Source organism: Panicum virgatum, chromosome 9N, assembly GCF_016808335.1.
Source record: "Panicum virgatum strain AP13 chromosome 9N, P.virgatum_v5, whole genome shotgun sequence".
In the NCBI taxonomy this organism is placed as follows: domain Eukaryota; kingdom Viridiplantae; phylum Streptophyta; class Magnoliopsida; order Poales; family Poaceae; genus Panicum; species Panicum virgatum.
In genome coordinates this window covers 6,414,808-6,441,923 of record NC_053153.1, presented here as the reverse complement: position 1 = coordinate 6,441,923, position 27,116 = coordinate 6,414,808, and the positions used below count along the sequence as shown (strand labels likewise).

The window sequence follows — 27,116 nt, the reverse complement described above, 5'->3', positions numbered from 1 at the left end:
GGCGACACCCTTTGAGATCCCAGGAGTTCCCAGGGCGCACGTACGTGCCCTGGAAATTGCCCACGAAGATGTGGACCAAGTCTGCCCAGTTGTGGATCTGATCCGCAGGCAGGTGCTCGAGCCACGTTCGTGTGGCGTCAGCAAGATGAAGAGGAAGGTTGCAGATGATGACCGCATCCTCCGTCGCACCGCCTAGCTGGCACGCTAGGCGATAGTCATTGAGCCAGACTGCAGGGTCAGTCTCGCCCGAGTATTTAACGAGGGTGTTGGGTTGTCGAAAGCGCGGGGGAAAAGATGCAGTTCGAATCTCACGGCTGAACACCCGGGTGCCCGGAGGCTCCGGAGACTCACCCCTGTCGTGCTCAGGGTCGAAGCGTCCACCCCGTCGAGGGGTGTACCTCCTGCCGTCGATGACGTTGCGGGCGTCACCGTCGCCAGCGTGCCCGCGAGTGTCAAGGATTCACTCCCTTACGGGAACTCTCCCAATGCGCTCGTGCACCGAGGATGCCTTCGCACCAGGCGCTACGGCTGCCTTGCCCTTCCCCGCTGGGGGTGTGTGCACAGAAACCTCGTGGTCCTGATGCGCAGTCCCATCACGCTGCTCCGGGGCCTTCGAGCGCATACGAGACGCAGAACTCTCAGTCTGCTGCACGGTAGCTTGCTCGATGAGCTCCTATGCCTCGCGGCGCAAGTTGCGGCCCGAAGGTGTCGATGGCTCGGGCATAGCTTGGAGTAGGTAAGCCACAGCGATGAGCTTCTCGCCCGCCGTCTTCAGTTCCGGAGATTTGTCGACGTTGTCGTCGGCCAGGATGCGCTCCCGGGCAACACGTCCCGCCGCCTGGGCGTGTGCGCCACGCACGGTACGCTGCTGCTCGAGTGCGGCGCGTAGCTCCTGGGTTTGTTGACGCTGGTCGTCGAGCTTGGCTTGAAGCTCGTTGAGCTGCGCCAGTTGAGCTTGTCGCGCCGCTGAACTTGACGAGGAAGGGGCTGCAGGCGGGACCACCGGTTGCTTTGCCTGCACGTCCGCCCCGCCGTCCCCGTCGTTGCTTGGAGCATTGTCGTCCTGCTCATCCGCAAGATCCGCCATGAAGCACTCCCGGGAAGGATCGAAATCCCCCTCGCTGGAGTCTTCTGAGCAGGTGAGGCAGTAAGCTGTCGCCAGCTGGAACGAGCGAAGAGCGTCGGGGTCGCGAACCCCGGAGTAGTCCTCGGCCTCCTCGGCCGCGAAGTTGTTCATGAAGAAGTCGATGTCGTCGGCGATCGAGCTCGCCATCTCGGGGTAGGATTCGTCAGGGGACAACGCGATGAGGCTGCGAATCGACCGAAGATGATGACCCGGCAGATCCTCATGCTCGATGAAGCTAGCGCTGGTTGACGAGGCGTGGGTGGCAGCGTTGCGCATCCGGAAGGGGAAGGGCGACGCCGAAGTCGAGTCCCCCTGGGAGGCACTAGTGCTGCTGTAGGCGATGGTGCCGGCGCAGATGACGCCGAGGCACGCGATGACGAAACGGTGGCCCCGTTGGTCGTGATGCTGAGTTGCGACATGCCAGCCTCGACCCACGTGGGGGAGCTGTGGCGTGCTGCACGACGCCGCTCCGCGCGTGCTTGTCGCGAACGCTGACCCGAGCGCCTGTTGCGCCGGGCTGGCGAAGTCGGAGCGATGGGGTTGCGTCCGGGGGAGAGGAGCTGCATGAGGTAACCGTTGCCGGTTGCCCTGAACTCGAGACTCCCGAACGAGATCACGGGTCCCGCTGGGAGCGGATCCGAAACACCCATAGGGTGCGGGTTGGATCTGCTCGCCATCCCTGGAGATCAAATGGGGGAAAAAAAGAAAAAAAGTCACGCAGTTTTCCCTACCTGGCGCGCCAACTGTCGGTGTCCCGACCTGGGGGCCTGGATCCCAACTAGTAAATGCTGCGTGTTTCCTCGTCCCAGATGATGATACAAGAGGCAATCACAGTAACGCACGGTTTATCCTGGTTCCGGCCGCGGGGCCGTACGTCCAGCAAAGAGGGTGTGCGAGGGCACTGTATTATCTTGCACCCGGAGTGCTTGTAGTAGGGAATACAAGCAAGGCGAGAGAGTGAGGGAAGCTCCCAAGTCTCTGCTAGGGGTGGAGTCAGTTCAGATGAATGCTCAGTAGTTCCTGAACGTCCTCTTGGAAAAGAGAAGCCCGATAGAGAGTCTACCCAGAGCCCAGCCGCCGCCCGGCTAAAGGAAGCCCGCCTCCTCCTTTTATAGTCACAAGGAGGGGCGGGGCACATGAGTGGGGGCATGGGAGTCGTCGTTTTCCCCTGAATCGCGGGGTACAGTGGTCGGATACTGTAGGAAGTACACTGTGGGAAGGCGGCGCGCGTCGCTGTCGTCCTGGATTTCGTCCTTGGTTCTGCGAGGATCGCGCCGGTCGTCCTGCAGTGTCCCTGTAGGCGGCATGGTCGTCGCTGATGTATGGTCTCCTATATACGGCGTGGTGGCATTCGGTGGGCCCTACGGATTAGGGTCCTGCAGGCACCAGTGGTAGCGGTGGTGGGACGCGCGGTGCCCCCGGACCCTCTGGTCGGAGTGCGGGCGTGCACACTAGGAGGTCCGGGGCACTCCGTACGTGTGTGCCGAGCGTCCCTCCCTGAAGGAAACGTGACGTCTCCAGACCCCTTCCCCAGCGAGAGGCGGGTCCGGTTGGTCGATGTCGGCAGAATAGTACTTGGGAGCAGTGCCGAGCCTGTCTTATCCTGCGTCGTAGGTCCCACAGTGTTGCTACAGCAACTGGGGCGGCGGAGCGGTGACCGAGGTCAGCGGATGGGACCCTGGTCATATCCACTGCGGGAGTGGCAGTCTGACGCCGCCCGTCCTTTGAGCCGTGGCGGAGTGGCTGGCCTTTAATGCCTTCGTACGGCGGTCGGTTGGGCAGCGGGGGCGTTTGTCCCTTGTGCCGAGAAACGGCCTCGAGCGAGGCGGAGGTGAGTCACCCGCTCGAGGGTAGATCTGCTACCCTCGAGCGAGGCGGAGGTGTGTTGCGCGGTCGAGGGTCCCGAGGGGAGCCCTCGAGCGAGACGGAAAATGAGTCACCCGCTCGAAGGTAGATCCGCTACACTCGAGCGAGGCGGAGATCGTTTTCGCGGGTTCGATGGGGACGCGAATGGGCCGCATGCTGGGCTTCTTTGAGTCCCTTTCTTTCTTCCGGATGGGAAGCAGGCCGTGGGCCTTCGTGGGCCCAGTTGTCTTAATAGGTGTTTGTATTTTTAAAGTGATCTTAGTACCCCGATTAGGGTGCCCCTAATCGTGGTACCCGACAAGTCGCGATTGACTAAAAGGTTAAGGACTAACAGAAAAGATTTGTAAGACACAACAAAGTGTGCTCACAGAGGATAAAAAGGTTATAAAGCTTTTGCACATGTTACAAGGATCACGTGAGCGCAAGAATCGGTGAAAACGGAGTTGAAACGTGAAAGTTATGGCTAAAACAAGGTTCTAGGGGCTTATTTGCGATAGATTTAAAAGAAAAAGGGCTCTGGGTGAAGAAACCGAGGGCCTAAACATAATTAAACCTTATACGTAGGGGTTAGATTACAAAAACACGACTCACGGACGGCGGGTTGGATTTTAGAAAAACTCAGGGTTTAAAACGTAAAAGGAGGCCTCGGCGTGTGGGCCACACAAGGCGCGGGGAGGCACGCGGGGGCGGCGGACGGGCTCGAGCCAGAGTCCGGCTCGAGGTGGATGACGCGCCTGACGGGCTGGTCCCACGCGTCGGCGACAGAGGGAGGAGGGGGGCGCGAGCTGGGCCGGGGAGGGGGAACTGGGCCGGCGGTGGGATTTTTGGGCCGCGGGGAAAGAAGAAATAAGGGAGAGGGAGAAAGGAGAGGTGGGCCGGCTGGGCTGAAAAGAAGAAGGGGTAAAGGAAAGTCTTTTCTATTTTTGAAAGGATTCAAACACATTTAATTCAAATTTAAATTCAAGAATTCAAATTCAAACTGAACAACAAACAATAAAACTATGCAAGGAAAGCATGAATACATAACCAACAAACAACCTCATTTAATTTAAAAGGCAAACAATTATTTTCTTTATACTAAATTCCCTGTAACGAAAAATAAATGTTGACAAAATTTCAAAAAATGATGTGAAAATTATTGTTTTATTTTTAATTTTAATCACATCCTGAAATTCAAAAATTTCAGGGTGTGACACCCCACTGCCGGGCGGCCTAGGGGCCAGCCGCCCCGCTTCCGGGCGACCGGTCCTCCAGGGATCGGAACGTAATTTTTTCGCGAATTTTTTTGCAGATAAGCCCCTGCCGCCCGGCAGCGGGGCGACCAGGTGCCGGCCTCCCGGCAGCGGGGCGGCCGGGGTATATTTTTGAAAATTTTAAAAACAAAAATATATTTTTGTAAAAAACAAAAACAAAAAATAAAAAAATAAAAAAACCGCCAGTACGCACGCGCCTCGCCGATTCGCCATGCTGCTGCGATCTATGATGCTGTCGTGCCCATCTTCAGCCCATCTTAATTTTCCTAGCTTGAAGTTGCAGAGATTTGCCCGGCCCAAAGTTTCTGCACTCTTTTTTTTTTTGCTCCCATGGAGGCTTATCGAATGGCTGCAGCAATTCTATCTCAAGATAATTACTCCATCCGTTCTAAATTATAAATCATTCCAACAATCTTAGAGAGTCAAAGTTTTTTTAAATTTAACTAAATTTATATAACAAAATAATAATATTTATGATACCAATTAAGTATTATTAGATTCTTTGTTAGCTATATTTTCATAGTATACATATTTAATGTCATAAATCTTTATATTTCTCTCTATAATTTTGGTCAAACTTTGAAATAGTTTGACTTGACCCTCCAAGATTCTTGGAATGACTTATAATTTGGAATGGAGGGAGTATTAGCTAGTGGGATTTACAAATCCTGCACAGATTCATGCAGTCCGGACAGATGCCGTACAGATTCATCAGTAGTTCGATGCAAGTACAGTTACCGGCATTGTCGTAGAAACTAACCCGAAATACATCCAGCACACCATTCTGAATCGTAATACCTTCTTTTCTGATTAAATATTGTTTGCGGCTAGGTTCTAGTGTACTAGTAAAAGTACACGGCAACGAGGTCCCATTGGCTCAAGGCAGAGGAGCGAACAAAGAACAGCAGACAGCACTGCTAACTAGCTTGTGGGATATAGTTTGTAATGTGATGGTGATGCGTTATCTTGTGCAGCCTGATTTTTGCTCAGTCTGAATTCCGAAAGCCTCGGACAAGCACAAGCTGCACTTTTTTGTTGGTTTCCTTCCCGAGCCTACTCTGGGATCTTTTCTTTGCTCTGATCAACTCGCGCTCGAAGATGGGCTGAAGATGGTGCGCAGCAGGGGTTTCTTCAGAACCTCAGGAGGTCTGGGCGTCTGGCCCTGCTCGATGTCGTGGAAGCCCAACACCACGCTTAATCTACGCCTCTTGAGTCATGTATTGCAAAAGGAACAGGACAAGTCGCAGTCTCGCAGAACGTGAGCATACTAGTAACATTTTTTTAAGGGATACTACTAACATTTTTTGCTTTCCCATTTCATCCTCTGTCTCCTGTTCATCTACAAAATAACCTATTGCCCCCCTTTTTTTTACAGCGGACAATCGGAAACCCACAAGCAATCGCCACTCGCCAGTGATCATCTGATCATCTACTCACACGACACAATCTGCACAAACCCTTGTCTAACTCTAACCCTATGGTACACGCGCATATACTCCACTCCAACCAAACTTCTTCAGTTCATCACAGTGCCCTACTGCTAATCTGCTATTGCAGAGACAGACACGGTCAGCTGAGGTGGGGGAACGCGAGGTCCCTGGCGAGCAGGTAACGGAAGGCCGGGTTGTAGGGCACCCACTCCACGACCTTGCTCGACGACCTGCCGCCCTGCTGGCACCTCTGCACGGCCATCCTCATGCTCTCCGGGAGGTAGCGCTGCACCATGTCCACCAGCCCCTGCGGCGACAGCTTCACGTCCTTGGCGTACGCCTCCACCAGCTTCGGGAGCAGCAGCTTCTGCTCCCTCCACACGCCGGCCGTCGCCCGGATGAACTCCTCCTTCGCCGCCTCCAGCTGGTGGAACAGCCGCTTCGGAGTGTACACCCTCACCTGCGCGCAGCCAAAGCGGGGAGAGGAAAGGGGGGTGATGATGTTGCATTCAGAAAAGACTAAAGAGGCTTGGCTCGGCACCGCTAGTAATTATGGTAGCAGCAGTGCTTTGATGCAACAGGCGAGATTCCTAACATGATGAAAGATGAAAGATTCCTAACAACGTTCCCAATCACCGAAAAGCTTGCACCTCATGATTCATTCCTAAACATGTTTTGTTAATGTGACATGGTAGGATAGTACGCTGCAGCTTTTCATGCCAAATGTGTGCTATAAAGGATTGCTAAGAATTGAATCGCATATGTATTCACATGGGTCAATATTGACTTGAGAAAAAGCAAGCATCGATTAGCTCAGTCTGGAAGAGGAATTTAAGGTACAATGATACTGATTTTCTGTAACTTGTTGCTTACCGCGGGATCAGAATGGCTCCCCGAACAAAGCGCAAAGCGTAAAAGAGGCTCTGATTGTGCAACGGCAAAGGCTCGCCACTCGTGCCCGGCTTTGGTCACTTTGCTTTTGATCCTGGGGTAAAGCAAGGTCCGTAGCCACTGCATTAAAAGGATCAACAGCTGAAATTAGCATGCTTGCGACATATAATCAGTACAGTACGAGCATCACCATGCTTTTAGCTGGGTTTTGACCTAATCATGCATGTTTTGCCCGTACCTGTCCGGGACAGTGAGTATTACATCCAAGAACCATGCTCTGGATAACGGCTATGTTGATGTTACGTCCGGCGATTTTGCAGGCAGCCTGTGTGGCAGTAGAAACATATGTCAGGGAAAGGAGAAACTTGGTCTGAATTTAGTACTTCTGAATTTCTGATTGCAGGGTCCCTTCTATTTGATTCTTCAGAGGAAGCATTTTTACTTTGCGTTTCACTTTACCTTAACAAGTAGGGATGTCTTCTTCAGATTGTTCTGTGGGACGCCATTCTTCAGATAAGCCTGTGAAAGTAGTACATTGGGACCCTATCAAGAACAAAGCACGTAAAGTGGGAAGAAAGGGTACTGAACTGCATCAAGAGTCTTACATGCATCAGCAAAGCATTGTGTATGTTGACCCAGAATGCTATCTTTTCTTCATTTGTCATTCTCCTCATATCAACAGTTTCCAACCGGTATAGGATCAACCTGAAATATCAAATTCAGTTAAGATTAGTATGTCATATTGAACTGACAAATAGAACAATTTCATCGACCAAAGAGTAAACTTTGCATATAACTCACTTATACGTCTGGAGAAGGTCCTCGGCTTCTTTCAGTCTCCGACTGTCGTGGCTAATCATAGGAACCTCAACCATTGTGTTGTACGGTCCACTGAACTCCTTCAAACCCTCGACATGGAACGGGTTTATCAATCGGGAGTCTAGGGTAGTTTCTCTCTTGTAGTTGGGACTCCACATGTCGCCCACATATTGTGGAGAGACTGCACTTGTTGAGGAGAACGACGATGTCGGCGAAGATGAGGAACCATGGTGAACCAACGGAGGGTCTGCAAGTCTGCAGTATATCCCCGCCATGCATCTCACCATCTCCTCTGACAGATTGTTGGGAGTTTCAGGGATGTGGTCAGCTACATTAGTTCCTAGATACTCTGCTAAGCTTATCATTCCTGACGCACCAGTCTCTCCTTCCTGCTAAAAACATAATAAGAAGCTTAAAATCCTAAACAGCTTAAGGCTGCAGCTATTTCAATCAATGTTTTCAGTCATGTTTCTCATAATGTCATATGCACATTGCATCATAGAAATTATAAAAGATGTATTCTTTCACCCTTTTCTGTGACATCTATGTCACGCATACAGAGATGATGAACTAGTTTAGCAGGCTATAGTTAGTAACCCCTAATATATTTATCATGGGGCAGACCATTACCTCTAGGAATGAAAAAGGTTGCGAGTGGCATGAGCGAAGAGCCCTTGCAAGACTATCATCGTCTGAAGGCTGTATTCTGGATGAACAAACTCCACGGTATGATAAGGCAGACTGGCAGCGGAGGACATCTGAATCAACTGCTCTATCAGGACGAACTGAGGTTGTCAATGGATCATTCCATTTCTTATGTGGCAGCGGATAGCTTGACCGGAGTGCTGTATCCTCTCTACTCTTGAAAGACTTCATCGCCATTGGCATTTCCCAGAGCTGCCCGGAACGGGAGCTCAATGATGGCTTTGAAGCTTCACGGTTATCAGGTGGAGAAAATGCAGGTGCTTGCTGCTCAAACGCTTTCCGATAGAGCATCAGCAGATACTGCTCCATGTTCTTGACCTCTAGCTCCAATGTGGCAATCTCCCGTATCAATTCATTAGCGGCCTGAAAACAAATCAAAGAGATTAACCAGATGAGTGATGAATTTTGGGAACAGCGGATTAACAAAAGTTCTTGGGCAAAGAAATTACTTTTGGCATTGGATTCTCAGGTGACAAGCTGACTGGAGCAGCGTCAGGCCCTAAAGCTTTTTCCAGGGCACCACGCACAACCTGCTGATCCTTGAGGTGCTTTTCTAGCTGCAGAATCTGCATCAGGTGATTAAATGAATCTACAGTATAAAGATTTCAACAGGAAGACAAGAAACAGCAGCAGCAGGTCTGAAAGAAAAAATGGGCTTCCCCTTTTCTGAGCCATTACTTGAGCATTTTTTTCAAGCAGTTTTAGGTGAGCAAAGAGATTTGGAAAGAAACTAATCGACGAACAAATATGTTATGGAATTTGGTGAGGTTGAGAAGTGCAGATGTCCTCAGAATGGTTTATGGCTACCATTGGGCAGGCAAAAAGGGCCAAAACAATTGTTCCATTTCAGACACTCGTACATATGGAAATGCAAGTTCTTATCTGAACTGAACTATACTGAAAGAAGCCAGCCTACCGTTACCTCTTTTCTCAAGGTGCTTTGTGCTCCCCTCCCAGGTCGCACATCCTTATTGATGTCACTTTTCACCTTAGCTTTTACAGCTCCCTGGGAAAGAATAAATTAATCACAAATTGCTCAAAATCACATGATCTGTATGGCAAGAAACCTCGCATTTTCTGTATAATAATGTGATAACGCTGAACTGAAGAGAGGAAACTTTACCGGCTTAGGCAGAACAATAGTTTTGTCTGAAGAGCGCAAAGCATCTGCACCATATATTTCCTCAAAATAACTGCCATTCAGAAACCGCTTAATCACATTTTGAGCATCCTTGCCGGCAGAACCACAAGAGAAGGAAAAAAAACTTGACACAAGTAAGGCTGCAGACACCAACCTCTTGGATTGCTTGTGCCGCTCTGAAGAACTGAAAGGCTTAAGAGGCTTGGCAAAAGCTCTGTGCCCCTTCGTCTCCGGTGCCTCCACCTCCATTGCTTGGTGCAGCTCGAGAACCAACCAACAACTGTGAACTGACTGCAAAAATGCAAACCGAACCACTCTATGCAACAAGACCTTGAAGAGCATGCGCATCTGTAGAATTGTAGCCACAATGGGGAAAGAAGAAGAAGAAGAGATGTGAGGAGGAAATAGCTTACAGAGATTTGTCGCTGCTCAGAGCTCAGAACTGAGGAGAGAAGCCGCCAAAATCAAGCAAGAGACTCCAAATGATCCAAGAACGAAGAAATGGCGTGTTCTGAAGTCACGCTAAGCTCCAAGGAACCCAGCTCTGTCCACACCAAGTTCCGTATCCATCTATCACCACAACTACCCTTCACTCTTCAGGTCAAGAACTAATCAGACATTTGGAGAGGGAAACGGAGAGAATAGTCCTCCCTTTCTCTCTCTCTACAACTGCTCTGCATCCACCCGCACTGCGGTCTGCGTGGGTATCGTGTATATATACAGCGCAAGGCAAGCACCAATGACACGCTAGTGGCGAGCCTGCAAAAAGGCCGTTGACTGTGACATCTCGTGAAAACGCCACGCACACCTTTCCCCCCCTTCTCCCTGGGGTTCCTTGCTGTGATGGATCGATGAATAGGTTAACCACTGCACCTTTTTCGCATGCCCAGGTCTGAAAACCTTGCTCCTCCCGCGGTTTTCTTTGTTTTTGCAGGTGGAGAAACTAGAGGGTAGGGAAAAGGGGAGCCTTTCCAACCAACCTGGTAATTTGTGCCCTAATCAGGCTTTCTAACCCAACCCTGATACAGTAACAGTTTTGGGGTGATGAGACATCAGACATGTGGTAGGACTGAGATTATGGGAGTATACAAGTACAAGCCTAGTAGAGCCAAACCCTGTATCTACCAAACTGACAAAACATCAAAAATACTTTTTTATAAACTAGTACGTAGCACGTTGCCTACCAAATTACCAAACCTGTGCAGGACATTTTCAGCATATGTAGTAGCAGCAGTTGGTGAGTGATGTGCACACCAAACGACGACAAACAAGCCAAAAGCGTTAGGATATCTTATAAGTACTCCGTTTTGATACACTGTGTGAACTTGCTTAATCTTGGTGGTTGGTGCTGGCGTGGTGGCAGCGGGCAGTGTACTTTGGAGTTGTTAATGGTGCGGTTAGGTTTCTAGATCCATATGACATGAGCACTTCAAATCTCTGTACTGATTATCAAAAATCTCTGTACTGCGCTGTCACCCCTATCCAGATGAGTTTGATCTATGACGTTAGTGCCGGCCAGCACATGAAACGGGAGCAGTTTAGCACAGATGACAGATGCTCCATAACTGGTAAGTTTGCGGAACCCGCGTCACCCTATCCTTGGAAGATGCAGTGCTGACACTGAACAAGGTGAAAATATAAGCAGAATGCCCTTTGTTATTTTAATGATATTTAAAGTTTCAGGGTTTTCAGAACAGACACGAAACCTGATGCCGTATCACAAGATTCAAAGCTACAATTTGGAAAGAAGAAAAAAGCTACCACTAACGTAGAAACCGAAATTTGTGGAATGATCAGTTTGCCCAGCGGTGCAGATGCCGCATGAGTGACTCAAGCACCAACCTGACCTTTTACATTGCCACTTCTCTGTCCAGTAAGAAAGTTCAGTTTTTTTTCTAACATAGCGCGTGCGTTCCGAACAACGCTAGCCAGAAAATGAGCATACACATCGCGATGCAAGCATAGGCTGTGCCTCATAAATCACCACTACAGAGGAAAACCAGAGCAAACATGCCATTTGGCTCCTAACAAAGTGGCTCCATCTAGAAGTGCTCTTGCCACAGCACCGCTTGTCCTACCAAATGGATTGACGCGAAACAAAGGAAGAAATTGTTACTAGTAGACCCCCTACAAGCAAAGACAAACAGTCGTTAAAGGCAAGGCCGCGTTTGTGCAAAAGCAAGTTTGTTTAACCCTAGTTTTAGGGTGACACGAGCGAGGGGGGCCCAAAAGAATGGAAGAAAAGATGGGGTTCGGCCTCAAAAGGGTCGAAAGGCAGGCAATGGGGGGTGGGGGTAAAAGGAAGCCCCGGCCGTGCGTGGCTGTGGCTGGCTGCCCCTGTCCCGTTCCCTCTCGTCCGCTCCCGCGCGTCCTGGCCGTGGCCGAGCACCGCTCGCCGTCGTTGCCCTGCCCGCCATGAAAAGCAGGCGACAGCGGCGGCGCGAGCACTTGTCCGCTGGCTGCGGGGAGGCGCTCGCTTGTCACGGGGAATTTCGCCTTCCCCGTGGCCGCGAGCCGTTGTTGGGCGGGGGCGTGCGCGGGTGGGTGGGTGGGCTCGGTTCGGTGCTCCGGCGGCCGAGCTGGGGGAACTCGGGAGGCGTGGCGTGGCGTGGCGTGGGCTGAGTAGGTCAGGCAGGTGTAGCGCAGCGGGGGAAAAGGGGACAGCGGAAAACGGGGGAAAGGCTGGGGCTTTTTGGTGACTGTGTGTGGAGCGACGGCTGTGGACTGTCGGCGTATCCAGCGATGTGTTGTCTTCATTCTTCAACGCAAAATACCGAACCTTGGTGTGTCGTCTGTCCATGCATGAGGCCCTGTTTAGTTTAGTTCGAGCGCAAAAAAAATTTGCATTGAAATATTACTAATTTGAAGTACTAAATGAAGTCTATTTATAAAACCTTTTGCACAGATGAATTATAAATCGCGAGACAAATCTAATGATGCTAATTAATCCATGATTAATTAATAATTAGCGGATGGTTACTGTAGTATCACTGTTGTAAATCATGGATTAAGTAGGCTCATTAGATTCGTCTCGCGATTTACAGCCCATCTATGCAAAAAGTTTTGTAAATAGACTTCATTTAGTACTCCATATATGTGTCGAAACATTTGATGTGACGGTTTTTTTTACGTTTACGGGGTTTATGGGACGGGAACTACACATGGCCTTGAATCTCATGGCAAACCAAAATAGTTAACGAAACACTGATAATTTGCCAATTGTCAACTAGCTAGCAGCAGTTCCTGCTAATACAGACAAGCCAACTTGATTTACGCCGTGCCAAATTTGAGCAGCCTGCCGACTGCCGGTCTCCTCCCCCCCCCCCCCCCCCCCCCCCCTGCCCCACATCGCTGCCATGGGGAGGGCCAAGGGAAGGGAAGGGGAAGGGGAAGGGAAGAGGGCCTCCATGCCAGCTTCTCGGAGGTCAGCTTTGCCCTCGCAGTGGCAGTGTGCCCCCTCTTTGGGCTTGTGGCCTGTGGGAGTAGGTTCGTGCCGCCCCATCTTTTCACAGGCCACCACATGGCTTGTCCACGTCAATCCAAGAGTGACTAATTGATCAGTGATCGCCCCCCGGCGCGGCACATGATTAATCGCTCGTTACTAGGCACCAAAAACCTGAGTGGGCGTTCACGTTGGCGTTGCCCTTCCTAGTTGCTACTACCGCTCCGACAGTTGACAATCACCGGCTTTGTCAACGGAGTCAAAGTTCATGCTGTTCGGAGGGCCACCAGTCGGTGACACGTAAGGATGCTGCAACCTTGCCGTCTGCAGGAGCAAAGTTTTTTTTTTACTTGTGAATTGGTCGTAAGAAAGATGAGGCAGAAAAACAATGGTGATTTGCAAAGCAAAGATGCAGGATACGCCTAGAAAAACAATGGTGATTTGCACAGCAAAGATGAGGCAGAAAAACAATGGTCATAAGAAAGAAGATTAGGAGACAGACATCCTACTGTACTTGGCAGCCTGTGACGATGGGAATTGGAATCTAGACAACGCAGCTCTCTGCTTTTTGCTGGTTGCATGGGGCAGCGTTTAGTTTCCCAACTTTTTTCTATATTATCCCTCATATCATATTAAATTTTCGGGCACATATACGGAACACTAAATATAGTTAAAAAAATAAATAAATGCACAGTCTAACTAATTCATACGAGATAAATATAATGATGTTAATTAATCTATGATTAGATATTAATTGTCTAATAACAATGAAACGTGCTACAGTATTCAAACCCAAACTTTTTCACCAACTAAACACCCCCGGAGTGGATTAATGGACGATGATGGATCTTCTTGAGACCCGGAAAGAAAGATGCGTGTGCCGTGCCGTCCGGCAGCGCACAGAGTTCGCCGTCTCGCCGAGCCAAGCGACTCCGATCCTTCGTATCGAATCTTCCCTGCATCCATCCGTCCGTCCATCTATTTTTCTTGCAAGTCTCGGCAGCCCCAAAGTCTGCTCTGGTCTCTGCGGGACTGCGGCTCGCCCCCGTCTGGGTCTGCGCGCCGCTCCGCGCTCGCGCTCTTTATTGCGAGGTCAAAAAGGAAAGCGGATCCGATGTCGATGTTCTGCTTGCTGCTGGCATTGTATCCACAGGTCCACGGCTGATGATGATTGATCACCACCACTTCACACCAGGGTAGTGACGGTACTGGAGTAGCAGTATCGACTCCTGGTTACAGTATCATCCACCAGCTCACCACCGTAATATTCTTTGATTCTTTCACCGCCTTTTGTTCAGAGTTTCAGACTTAGCAGTTTGCCAGTTCAGCTGTGCCTTGCAGAGTTGCTGCTGGGGATGATCGTTTTAGGTCAACAACGCCATCACCGAGCTTGCCGAATCTGGAGCCTCTCAACAGTCAAGATGAGGCCAACCAAACTTTTTTCAAAAGTCCCTATCACATCAAAAAGAATCTTACTATTTTATAGTATTAAATAAAATATATTTATAAATGTTTTTGACAGCTGAGTGTTTTTTCGCGAGACGAATCTAATGAGCCTAATTAATTCATAATTTGCTACCGTGATGCTACAGTAACCATTCACTAATCATAGGTTAAGATACCTCATTAGATTCGTCTCGCAGTTTAGCCCTAGGGTTCTGCAGTTAGTTTTATAATTAACATTTATTTAATACTTCTAAATATTAAAAAGTTTCATTGACTTAAAAAAAGCCCCTGAGTACTGCAGCTAGTCATAACAATCCCTGAGGAAATAACAGTCAAGATGGTAGCCAGAGCCAGGAGAAGGACATCCGACGCGGAAAACCATAGCCTTTGACAGAAAAGCTCCAAGCCCACGAACATTCGCTTACTTTACACTTTTGGGCAAAGCACGAAGACTAATCGCATCAGCGACGACTAATCTCAGCGAGAGCAGAACATCTCGCGCACTCCGGCCAGAAATCGCGGGTTCGCACGTCTCCCGGCGAAAGCCCAACCAGGCAGCGCTGCATGTACGTGCGGCCGGGCGGTCTTTAACACAGGGAAGAGATCAAAGGGGAAAGTGGAGGAAACTATCATATTGCTTAGCAGGGAAGGTTGTCTGTCGGGCTCCTCCGGAGCGGCTCGGGCGGAACCGCCTCCCAAAGCACCGCCGCGCCCCCTGTCTCGCCGCTGCCCGAGCAGCCGCCGGAAGTCCGTGCGGCTGCAAGGAAGGCGGCGGCGGGGCTCCAACTCGCCTCTCTCTCTCGCCCTCTCATGGTGGCTGCTCCGTCGATGGTGCCGTCTGCGGCCATCCCCGGCTTCCCCCGGCAGGATCCGTCTCTTGAACAGCCAGATCCACGCCCTCGGCCACCGGATCTGCTCGTCTTGGACCTCAGCGTGGCGGGACGCGCCACGGCGCGGCGGCGACGGCGCCCGTGGCCGGAGCGCGACGGGGCTTGCTGCTGGTGCTGCGGCGGCGCCCGCAGCCGTTGCGTGGCGGGTACGTTGTGGGGCTGCGGCGACGGCGGCGCCCGCAGCCGTTGCGCGGCGGGTACGTTGTGGGGCAGCGCCGGCGGCGGCACTCGCGGCCTGGCACGGGGCGCGCGGCAGGCAGCGGTGCCCGCGGCCGGGCACGGTGCGGTGGCGGCGGCGCTCGCGGCCTGGCGCGGCAAGGTGCGGGTGCGGCGGCGCCATTTGCTGCAGGTGCGCGGCGGGGTGCGGCGGTGGCGGCCCCTGTGTGGGCGCGTCGCTGGGGCGTGGTTGTCGGTGTCCGAGGGATGCGCGGCTTGGTGGCTGAGGCTTTGGTGCTGCTCGGCGCCCCGCTCGGGTCTGCGCTCTCAACTGCGTCTGGTCAACATGTGCTGCGGTGTGTCGGCGGCGCCATGGTAGCGTGTGCCGACATCGGTTTTGCTCGGGCGTACGCTAGTGTCGCCGTGGTGGCGTCGTTGGCTGCGGCTGTGCGGAGGCTCGCCAGCTACACCATGGTGGTGGTCTGGTGACGCCGGCCGTCTTTTCACCGCGGTGATGATGCGGGTGAAAACCCATCCCTTCTTGGGACGGCGGCGTTGGCGTCATTGGCGTCATTTCCTTTCTGAAGGCGATGTCGAGCATTTTTTGCTCGGATCTTGCTCCTACCTGTGGATGATGTCTTGGGCGTCGGTCTCCCATGTCGGATGTGGCAGGTGAATGCCCAACCCCTCTTGGGTTGGCATCGACGACGTCTTCGGCGTCCTGGAGGCGATGTGTCACAGAACAGTCCAAATAATACCGATCAAGTGCACTAATCAACCATTTAAGCTTAAACCACAGCTACTGCAGTCAACCAGTACACCCAGACTGCCTGCTGTAACCAGGATCGATTACACGGGAACCATCGCCAAAAGACGAGCACAGGTGATTACAAGCAAGAAAAGTGTTCAAACTTAAATTACAACAAGAATTAAACAAAAGTCTCCAAATTAATTTACAACAAGAGTTTATAAGCCAGGTTTACATTTCAAATCTCAGAGTTTGAATGCAGCGGAAAGTTAGACAAGTTTGAAACAAGCTTCCAAAAATACAATACGGTAGATAACATCGATGACAAAAGACGAGCTTCACATCTTGCCCACTAATGTGAGGCCCACCTGCCCGTACTTCACGGAGAAGACGGGACCCACTCGACAGTCCAACCCGGAGGAAAAGGTTGACCAATCCAAGACGCGCACACTTTCTCGAAGTCTTCCGGAACACATCCTGCTCAGAAGGGTTACAACCAAAACCCTGAGTACTCTAATACTTAGCAAGATTTACCCGTCTATGGGTATACTTAAACCATTATCTAGACATGCACAGCTATTTGGCTCTAGAGTTATTTTGCTGAAAAGCTACTAATACTGGATCCTTACTTTTAATATTTTAGCTCCAATTGTGTTGATAGCTAGAAACTAGGTTTGCCTAGTTCTCTAGAGCATACATGGTTGATCATATTATCTTTTCAAGAACATCAACATAAATCCATCTTTCCTCTTTCTGTCCTTTCAATCCTTACTACGATGCGACGCATTGACCAAAGCTCTCATATCCGCGAGTCACGACGAATCGATCCGATTTAACCTTACAAGGTGGACCTAACTCACACGCCAAGTGCGACCCATCGGGTCACACCGAGCAACCGTTCCCACGATTATCCTGAAGCCTGAATCAAGCCCGCCAGCACCCGGATGAGGAGCCCCACACGACGAACACCCGGTGAACTCGTGGACGACTACCTCATCCGTCATCCCTACCCAGCACCGCAGGTCGAGAATCAGATTCCAACACAATTTAGGTAATTAGCTTACCGGTTTCGACTACCTCCTATTTCCGGCATGTGGTTAGTACTATTCAATCCTCGGTCAAAAGGCCAACAACGGAACGGTCCTCAATCGACACAGGCGGAAACTCAACTTTCCTTTATTCCATAGTCATGTCCAACTTTCCCTCCGCCCGGTGTCCATTTCCATTCTCATAGTATTATTTCTTACCTTCTTACTAAAGTATCAAACCTAAATCTCGCGGGTGATAGGAAATCACCCGTCTTCTACCGTATCATACTTAAGCATGGCAGTACTATCGCCCTATCATGCTAGTAAAAGATCGGGGTATCCTAAAGATAATGCATTTAAGGTTCCAAGTAACTCCTAGAACTTAATGCACAAGTACTTAAATAACACATTGCATAAGTTTTAAAGTAGGTGTTATGCTCCAGGGCTTGCCTTGCAAGTTAGCGGGGTTAGCAACTTCTTCTGGCGTGTTTTCGACTGCGCCCTCCTGCTGCTCTCCTGCTTGCGGCTCCGGGACCGGCTCAGCAACCAGCTCGTAAATTGCTTCGTCCGCGGCGTCTACACGTATAAAAAGATGCCATGCAAAAGTTAAAACGGTGCAATGAAATGATGCAAGGCACTCAGAATGCAATACGGCAATTAAAAGAAAGAAACGACTTGGCAATGATTTATTAGAGATTTAATTACGAACAAGCAAATAGAACCAAATATTTCTCAAGTGTAACCTATTTTAATCCTAATGCAAGAACACATGGGCTAAGCTGGACCCAAGCCACTGTTGAAAAGGTACATTGCAGAAAAGAATTTACTTCATAACAGACAAAGTGAAACCGCGGCTAGGAGCTAAACACTTGCAAACTCTTAACTTGCAGATATGATCTAGCAACAAGAATTTATCAACACAACATGATTTTGATAAAGCATGCCACATAAATTTTCCAATATTTATTGATGACCGAAAACATTTATTTTAGCGCTAGCAAAATAAAATGAACAACAATAGATCCACAAATATGCACATAGGTTATGTACCTGAAAAATTTTCAGGTGCAATACACATGCAAAGAGTAGGTTACCACAAAATTTTCAGGATTTTTAGACAAATAGAACAACCGATACAAAATAAACTAGCTTAAACGCAAACCATAATTTTAGCAGGGGAAAAATTGACATTTCACATGCATGAATATTTTTCCTCTGAAGATCTTGATCTAAGCAAACCAACAAAATTTAGTTTGCATTTTTCGCATTTTTCTGTGATTTGTTATGCATTTATGAAAATATCAGCCGAAATAAATAAATGAAATTGGAAAAACAAAACCTAAATAAGGGGGCTGACGATTGGGCCCCACATGTCAGTTCTGTGACACGATGTCAGGCTTTTCCGACTTGGAGGCATCATTCGGCGTTGGCGGCCTCCGGAAGGGCTTTTTTTTCCTTCCTTTTCTCTCTTGTTTTGGATTGTGTTGTGAGTTGTGGTGGCTCGTGTCGATGTCCCAATCCGACCGAGCGGAGTTCGCGGCGGCTCGGGTCGAGGTCCCAATCTGACCGGGCTGAGTGTAGGTTGTGGTGGCTCGAGTCGATGTCCCAATCCGACCGGACGGAGAGTTGTGGTGGCTCGTGTCGATGTCCCAATCCGACCTAGCGGAGTGTAAGTTGTTGTGACTTTGTCGATGTCCCAATCCGACCAGCCAAAGTCGAGTGAGTCCTGGTTGATGTCCCAATCCAACCGGCGGGGGTTGCTAGCTGTAGGTGTTATAGTGGTAGGTTTTGTTGTTTCTGTTGTGCGGTTTTCGGGCCCGGTTTACCTATAAACAGGGTCAATTCTCTTCTTCTTATTAATATACGCCGGATCTTTCAAAAAAAAAGGGGGAAAGTCTAGGCCAGAAAAGGCCAAAAGGAAGCGTAAAACGAAAGGGCCTCCCGTTCAAGATTCCACGACCGATACTGGGAGGTACTCTCACTTCACTGCTCAGCTAAAGCAAGCAGGGGAGGGGAGGACCGGAGTGAGGGCAAAGCGAAAGGGGAAAGACCCCGGGTTCCAGCCGTCTTTTCGGCCGTCTCCGTTTAGCGTGATCCTATTCCCTCCGTGCGCCGTGTGCCTGCACACGCGTGGCCGTGGACTTTGGATTCTGACGCCCCTCCTTGGATTCGTAGTGCGTGCGCTCGGGCACTCGGCACGGTTCGAGACAACTTTCCAAAGTGGCCTTTGATTCGCCGGCTACGAGCGCGGGCGTGCGGGCGGCTTCTCCATTGACTCCTGGAGCCAGCTGCGTAGCCGATAGTGGTAGAGTAGACGACGATGATGAGTACCGGCACGTCAACCCCACTAACCGCAGCGTCGGTTGCTGCTCGCGATCAGATTGTTTCGGAGCGAGGTCAATGAGCGGAGGAGTTGTGGCGCGATCAGTTGGGTTGAGTACTTGAGTTCACGTGCGGGCTCGCCACGTCACCGATCCCCATTCCCCACTCCCCACGTTCCTGATCCCTGATCCTTCGCTTCTCTGAATCCCTGTGCTGTAAAAGACCTTCGCCTCCCTCCAGCCCAGTCCAGGGCTCGCGCGGGTAAATGCCTGCCGGCCGCAGTGAATGCACGACGTCGAGATGGCGAGAGAGACCGGGCACCGGAGGGCCTCGGATTCACGGGCGGCGAGGCGAGGTCAGGCCGATGGCGTCGGCGTCGGCGTCGGCGTAAATAGCAAGCCGATACGCACACACGGGGACACGGCCACGAGCCCAGTGGCATGCCGCTTTTCTGTTGTCCAATCCCGGTCGCTTTTGCTTGTGTCGGGGGTGCCTCTGGACTCCGGGTAGGTACGTGTTTGTACGCGCCGAATTATTGCTCTGAATGATACGCAGTAACTCCAGACGAGAGTGAGATCAGTCACACTCCGTCACTCCCCAACGGCTCGATCACCTGCACGGACAACGCTGCTAATTCTGTGCTGTTCTGCAAGTGTCAAGATGGACGGCCGGATCTTTGGGATTGAATCATCCTCCAGGAAGAATGGCAAAAGCTCAGGCCGGTTTTACCTGAAACAACTTTCCACGACACAAACATGCCGTCTCAGCTGTAACCTTCTCTACGACTCTACCCTAACCTACAGTCCTACACTACTTCTACTTCGACGGCAGCGCTCTCGCTGTAGTTTCGCTACACGTCAGAATCCACCTGCACAATCATACTTACGACAGTAACTAGTCAGGCGCTAGCCGAGCTGCTTCTTGCGTTGCGACCGAGACGAGACCCCAGAGCAGATCAGAGGAGCCGGTCCGGAAGCTCATCTCGCGTCCTTGACAAGCGGCTTCACCTTGCGCCTGTGCCCGAAGCTGTTCACCAGGTCCTTGCGCGCGCACACCGGGAACAGGTGGACGCCCGGCGGCCTCAGGCGCCGCAGGACGTAGGGGAAGCTCAGCTGATCCCGGGACGTGAACCTCACCACCTCGTTGAACCACAGGCACATGAAGAGGTTGGTCGAGGGGGCGTGATCCCGGACGATCACTGAAGCTTCGGCGAGCGCTGTAAAAGGCAAAAGGAAACCGGGTCGGTTAATTGCCGTTACTGGGGTCCGCAAGTCGTAACGAGGACCACCACTGGAAAGGATGTGCATGATCTGAGACTCTGAAGCGAAGCATTATGTTAGGCTTGCTTTGGCAGTGGTTCCGGTTCTACTACCCAGCCCACAGGTGGGGTTGCTGGGGGCTGGAATGCGTGCGGAGGCCGCCCTCCTCTGTATCACTGGTTCAGTGACAGAAAAGGAGCTCGCTTTTATGCTAAATAAACGCATGCAACTCGACAGCTTTATTACTTGTGCCTTTTGCACAACTACAGCTGAGCAGTTGTACTGCACATTAGTTGATGAACGACAAGCATGGTTGCCCACAGTGATGGATGGCATTATTCTATTTATTGCTACAAAGTGTGCAAAGGTTTGGTAGCCCAATGTCCTGATTGCTAGGGTAAATAGTTACTACCAGGAAGGACTAGAAGAGATAAAATGCAAATCATGTTCGCTGCATAACAGTGAGGGGCACTAATAGGGACATGATGCAAGGGCATAGCATTATAGCTGGATGGTAGCTGGAATCGGGTTCGAGAAACGTTCAAGAAACTGGATTAAGGATGATGCATGAATAAATAATATCGATATGTAAACTACAGACACCAAGCCAGGAAACATAACAGCATGCCAAAAATGCCAAAGCGAACTAGTACTGAAGAAAAAAGAAATGAGCATAATAAGAGTATAAGATGTAAACAATGGTATGCATATTGAGATGAGAGACACACCTTTCTTCCCATTGAATTTTTTCTCATCAGGAATGCCATCCTTTCGGTACTGATCCAACTGCACTTTAACTTCTTCTGGAGTTGCTTTGTGTTTCTTAACAATTGCTTTAGCCTCGTCATACAGGCTACTCCGAGCTCCATGTTCAGATAATGCTAGAGAAGAGTTTGAACGCCACAGGAGGGCTTCAAGGACTCCCAATGGATCTCTCCGGAACTGAGATTTTGAATCCACCCAGATTGAGTATCGTGCCATGGGGAAAAGGCGATGACTTATCAGCTGATGAGGAACAATCATCAAAAAAGAAGTCAGCTTGTGGAAAATGATAACCTACAATGAAGCACTGTGCAGAGGTATTGAAACTTAGATACAAGTATGTGTGTAGCTGTTTACTTTCAGGAATCCAGCAGGACATCAAAACACTGGACTACTTTCATCTACAACAATCAAGACAATGGAGCCACGAATTTTCCAACTTTTACCTTTGGAATTTTCCCATTCAACCGTTGATCTGAGAAAGGAAGATCGCTGACAAGAATGATCCTCCATAGACCAATCATGTTGTCTTCACCAATTTTGTTGCCTTCCTCCTCTTGAGACACACGAGTGACTTCATCCCAAAAAGCAACATAGCAAACCTAGAAAAAATGCCAAGCATCTATCAGTAAAAAGGGAAGAAGCTGAAGACATTAACATCCAGCACAAGAGTAACAATAGACCTTTCTGATAGAGTTTTCCGTCATCCCTATTGGCTGGTGAAGGTCGTCACCTCCACCAAATGCACAGGTTGCCACAACGACTTTGCAATATCTCATATATTCTCTGTCAACAGCAGAAACTTGGAACCGATTCTCATTACAGAAGCCACAATGCACTGTCATACTTTCCTTGATCTGTAATCATCAATAACACTAAAATGAGAATGGCATGTAATAAAACACTATAATTTGAACAATTTAATTAACAAAGTAGACCATACAATATCTACTTTGCCGGTAGTTGCCGAATGGGATAAGGGGAATGTACGATCGAGACCTGAGATTGTAAAGTGGGTGCAAAGTTTCATGGCAACTAAAACATCTTGAAGTTTCAGGGAGACTAGAACATCTCAAAAGATTTTTTTTTAAAAAAAACTCATTGAAATTGATATGCTGAAAATTTAACCTTGAAGCTTTCTTCTCTTTCAGTGAGCGTCTGGTATCCTGTGAACAAGTTAAATCGTGAACTCTCTGTATGTGACGATATATCATCTTTGATATGGTGCATACTTGATCTGTACACAACTTCCTTGATTGACGTATTTGTTTCAGGAATTTCTGGAAGCTCCAGATTTTGAAGCTTCTCAGGATCAAGAAGCTTCAAGCATGCTGTCAATGCAAAAATGCTTGATTTATGAACAGTATTATCTGTTGTATTGAAATTTTACAAGTGCAAGGAAGGAAAGCACAAGGAAAGAAAACTCTACTGTAACCAGATCAACTACTAAAGCATGTGAGCAAGAAGCGCTAAACAAATAGCATAGTATAGATCATAGTTACAGAATTCGGGGTCGATGCCTCGTCCCACGACCCGGGAACGCCGTTCCGATTCGAGGGTCGGGGTCGAAGAGGGTCAGTGTCCCATTCAAGGTTGGATCGCGTCCCGGTTTGAGAGGGGTCGTAGCCCCATTGCTAGCAGATTTAATTGGGATAAGAAGGTTATTGATAGCGGATTGAGGTGGTTTTTATTAGATAATAAGCTGAGTACGTGTAGTATGATCTAAATGTACTATTTTGTATGTTTCTTATAAGCTTGTGCAGATTAGTTTCTTCATTAGTAGCACATATATATAGTTTTTGTCTTTTTAAAGACGCATCGACCCGAAAATATCGACCCGGATGAATCAGAGTCGCGTTCCACATAATAATTTATCGTTCCATAGAGATATACTCCCTTCGTACCACAATTTTATAAAGTGACGTCCCTCGACCCGTTCCTCGACCCGGTCACCCAGGAACTTTGTGACTATGGTATAGATTTGTATTTGCTTATGCAGGTTAAAGGTACTTGACTGTAAATTGCCCTCCAGTCTAGTTTAGTCAATCAGCATTGGCTAATGGCTACACAGTAGCACTAAAGTTTTATACACAGGCTCAATAGGATAAACAACAGAGATTGTTTATGCCCACATCCTCAATATAAAAGCGCAATATTAACAGAACGCAAGTGGATGCAGAGCGAAAAATCAGATCATATCATGCATACTAAGAACAAAGAGAATACCTCGATATAAAACTACTCCTGGGCAGGTCAGGACATTCGTATCCTAATAATAAAATCACTTCACTGAACAAACTGAGCATCGCATTATAAAACAGTCATACGACCATGTATTCCCGAATTAGAAGTACCAAGTAAATAATTAAACTAAGACGCGGCTCAACCCACAGGAATTTAAAGGGTTAAGCGTGGGCTTACACTTCCTGGGGCTACCAGCGGCGCGGGCGGCGCGCGAGAGGTGGCCGAAGTCCGCGAAGGATGGCGAAGACAGTGTGGAGGAGTGGGAAGGGGTTAGGCGGTGGGACTCATAGAGGAGGAGGGAGACGGCGAGGGCGGCCAGGAGGAGCGGCACGCCCAGCCGCGCGGTGCGGAAGAGAAGGCGGCGGCGGCGGGCGGAAGCGGAGGCAGAGGCGCGGGAGCGCTTGCGGCGGACGCGGACGCGCACCTTCCCGGTGTCCTCTTCGTCGTCGGAGACGGAGATGGAGATGCCTTGGATCAGCGACGACGACGACGGCATGGCCGGAGTTGTGCCGGGGGGGAGTCCCGGGAGTGGGGACGGAAGAAGAAGGGTGGGGCACTCGGGCCTTCGGTGGTGGCCTGGTGGGCAAGGTGTGCATTGGGTTGGGTTGGGCCGTGCGACTTGGGATGGGCGGCTCGGTCGGTTTGCACACATCCGCGAGCACCGCGAATTTTGTTTTGTTTTTAATTTGTATATGTACAGCAGTAAAAAAAATCCAAAATTGTATGTACATCTGTTTGGACCAGCAGAAACTAGCACTAGCCTAAACTGTGAAGGATATATTAGCTGGTAGCGATTCTTGTTAGGTTCAGACCTGCCCTCACATGTTCTTGTTCAGTCACAGCAACTGAAGCGTGACTAAAATCACAAGCAGATCCTGATCCAGAACAGAGTGTATTTCAACTTTCAGACCAAAAAATGATGCAATAACAATGACACTATTTTCATCCTGAAAAATACCTTATAATGTTTTAAGACAACTCATGAGGGTCATATATTTATTCATTATAAGTTCACTACGATTTGTCCAGTGCAAGGATATAGTTAGCTGAGCTTATGAAGCTTGGAGAATGATTTCAGCAAAACTGCTTTCAAGAATAAACTATTACAGATACGCGGCGTCCATTACAGAATTTGCACAGCAAATGATACAGGAGGGCTTTCTGAGTGGTGACGAGATGGAAATGAAAAAACTGTAAGAACAACTGAGCACCCTCAACGCTTTGAGAACTGTGGGCGCTTGCGTGCCTTCTTGAGACCAGCCTTCTTCCTTTCAACAATACGGGTGTCTCTCGTCAGCAAACCTTCTGATCTAAGAGGAACCTTGCTGGCAGTGCTGATCTTCACTAGCGCACGGGCGACGCCAAGGCAAATTGCCTGGGCCTGGCCTGACAAACCACCCCCATGAACTTTGACAAAGACGTCGTAATTGTTCTCAAATCCGAGAGTCACCAAGGGGACCTTGCAGTACTCCATCCACATTGGGTTTCCCTGCAGATACTCCTGCATATTTTGGAGAATTTTGGTAAGTAAAGTGAATCAAACAATGTTCTTCAACTAAATCAGTTGACTTGATTGAAATTGTGCTTTCAGTTCACATTAATACATGTGTTGTATGAACCTGCACGATGAGAAAGTGGCTGGAAATGAACCTCTAGGCTGTTTCAGTGGTCTTTAAACCTTGCTGCATTGCAAAATTAAACTGACACTACATTCAGATTATAAGTATATCCAAGCTGAAGATGACATCATGGCTGCAAGGCAACTGTTTTCATGAAACTGACGGAATTCAGTACCGTACGTTCCTCAATACGTTAAAAGAAAGGATCATATTAACAGTGCAGATTTGCGCAAAACTTGTGCCCATATCTTATAACTTGATCACGTCCAGTATATCAGTCCTCAATCAAATGAAAGATGGAATCCGAACATTTTTGACAAAGAACAAAGCCTACATCCTAAGCACTGGCAAACTAGAAATCAGATTCAGACCGAATTACGAACAACATTCCCAAAAACAGTTGCCTTTGAAGCTGACAATACCAACGGAGGAAATGTAGACACCCATAGATGCTTGTAACACAGATTGAAAAGCAAGTTCATAAGTATATTAACTTTGTGAGATTATCATCCTTTTACAGGTAACACTACGAATGTGGTAGCCACTTATGTCATACTTGCAGAAACTTTTGTGCAAAAAATTGACTTCAGTCTCCCAGCCTCTATTAAGGGATGCACTCAGCCAATAATAACTACAAATTCTGAACCACTAGCCTAAAGTAATCTATCGATGACAAAAGTTCATCACAAGCGCAAGGGTGTAGTAGCAAAATCAGTCGCAAAGCCTATTGTTAATGCTTCGCCGTGTTTGGCAAAAATAAATCCATTGCTGTAGTTTCCAAAGTATGATGAGCCATGAGCATTTTATATCTTTCCTCCTTCAGTTTTCCGTTTAAGTTTCTTTTCTTTTCACTGGAAGCTTGCCATTTACAGTTGTGAGCAATATCTATGCTTCTTTCAGATATGCTAGCTATTACTACTAGTCGTAGTACTAATTTGCACACTGGCAGATATTGGTTATAATCGTTTTTTCGACACTGTCTTTTCCATGGTAAAACTCCTAGTTGGCTCATTTCCTGAAATTCAATGGTGTTTGGTGCTAACCAATTGCAGGATAATTCTACAGGTTGCAACGCGGGACAGACAATGAAGTGGCACCACAATGGTGAAAACAACGAGTGCATTTCTTATAGATTCACTGGGGCAGGCACCTTAGCGTCGCGGAAGTTGACGAAGACCTTGCCGGTGCCCTCCTGGAGCACGACGCGGGCGATGGCCGTCTTGCGGCGGCCCGTGGCGGTGATCCGCTGCGCCGCGAAGCCGCCCGGCAGCCGCTGCTTGACGTACTTCCGCAGCGCGAAGCCCGACACCGCATCCTCCTCCGCCTCCTCCTCGACTGCCACCACCTCCTCCGCGGGCAGGTCTGCCTCGGCCGGCTCCGCGGCCTCGGCCGCGGAGGCGCGGAGTGCGAGGCTGACGGCGCGGCGGGAGGTGGAGGGGTGGAGGCGCAGGAGGGAGGCCTGATGGGGCTTGGAGGTGGAGGTGGAGGTGGAGGGGAGGGAGAGGTGGGAAAGGGCGGCGGCGAGGGAGGAGACGGAGAGCGCCATGCTTCGGCGTGCCCTGGCTGGATGGGCGAGCGACTTTGGATGGGAGGGCCGCGGCGAAGGGGATAAGCTAGCGCTGTGCTGCCTATGTGGTGCCCGGTCAACACTTCGATTCAAGGTATTCAACCGAATAACCATTATTTCTATAATTAATTTATATTTAATACTCGTAATTAGTATTGAAAATGTGCCATCAAGACATGGAGGCACTAATTTGTTGGTTCCGATTTGAATTCTCAATTTGTGCATGTATTATTGATTAGTAGCGAGAAGAAATATGTAATGGGAATCAGGAAAAGTCTATAGTTGTCTGCACCGATTCGAATATGAGAGATGAGGCTGTGAAGCCTGATATTTTAATAAGATTGGTTTGGTCGCTGCGGCTGATCCATCTAAGATAATTCAACTCATTCTCTTTCTCTTATT

At 49.3% G+C, this 27,116-nt stretch overlaps 3 protein-coding genes across 9 annotated transcripts; all 3 read right to left on the bottom strand.

Annotated features, from left to right (window-relative positions):
* Window positions 1-5,534: 5,534 nt before the first annotated feature.
* On the bottom strand, window positions 5,535-11,466 carry LOC120689967. Of its 6 annotated transcripts, XM_039972465.1 has the most exons (12): window positions 9,645-11,464; window positions 9,386-9,522; window positions 9,214-9,283; window positions 9,007-9,096; window positions 8,540-8,656; window positions 8,016-8,453; window positions 7,368-7,777; window positions 7,172-7,271; window positions 7,026-7,085; window positions 6,805-6,891; window positions 6,549-6,686; window positions 5,535-6,135 (listed from the first exon to the last, which is right to left on the bottom strand). In XM_039972465.1, exons 2-12 carry the CDS (start codon window positions 9,478-9,480, stop codon window positions 5,815-5,817), a joined length of 1,926 nt encoding a protein of 641 aa, XP_039828399.1. In that variant the 5' UTR covers window positions 9,481-9,522; window positions 9,645-11,464; the 3' UTR covers window positions 5,535-5,814. The 6 variants fall into 6 exon arrangements, with proteins under 6 accessions (XP_039828399.1, XP_039828394.1, XP_039828398.1 ...); XM_039972460.1 differs by having other exon boundaries at window positions 9,386-11,466; XM_039972464.1 differs by having other exon boundaries at window positions 8,540-8,647; window positions 9,013-9,096; window positions 9,386-11,465.
* Window positions 11,467-17,323: 5,857 nt separating this feature from the next.
* On the bottom strand, window positions 17,324-24,100 carry LOC120689966 (probable hexosyltransferase MUCI70). 2 transcript variants are annotated; one of them, XM_039972458.1, is made up of 6 exons: window positions 23,706-24,100; window positions 22,413-22,615; window positions 21,968-22,141; window positions 21,731-21,886; window positions 21,251-21,527; window positions 17,324-17,517 (listed from the first exon to the last, which is right to left on the bottom strand). In XM_039972458.1, exons 1-6 carry the CDS (start codon window positions 24,022-24,024, stop codon window positions 17,339-17,341), a joined length of 1,308 nt encoding a protein of 435 aa, XP_039828392.1. In that variant the 5' UTR covers window positions 24,025-24,100; the 3' UTR covers window positions 17,324-17,338. The 2 variants fall into 2 exon arrangements, with proteins under 2 accessions (XP_039828392.1, XP_039828391.1); XM_039972457.1 differs by lacking the exon at window positions 17,324-17,517 and adding an exon at window positions 19,911-20,479 and having other exon boundaries at window positions 23,706-24,097.
* Window positions 24,101-24,493: 393 nt separating this feature from the next.
* On the bottom strand, window positions 24,494-26,783 carry LOC120689965 (30S ribosomal protein S9, chloroplastic-like). Its single transcript, XM_039972456.1, has 2 exons — window positions 26,298-26,783; window positions 24,494-25,029 (listed from the first exon to the last, which is right to left on the bottom strand). Exons 1-2 carry the CDS (start codon window positions 26,691-26,693, stop codon window positions 24,742-24,744), a joined length of 684 nt encoding a protein of 227 aa, XP_039828390.1. The 5' UTR covers window positions 26,694-26,783; the 3' UTR covers window positions 24,494-24,741.
* Window positions 26,784-27,116: the final 333 nt, after the last annotated feature.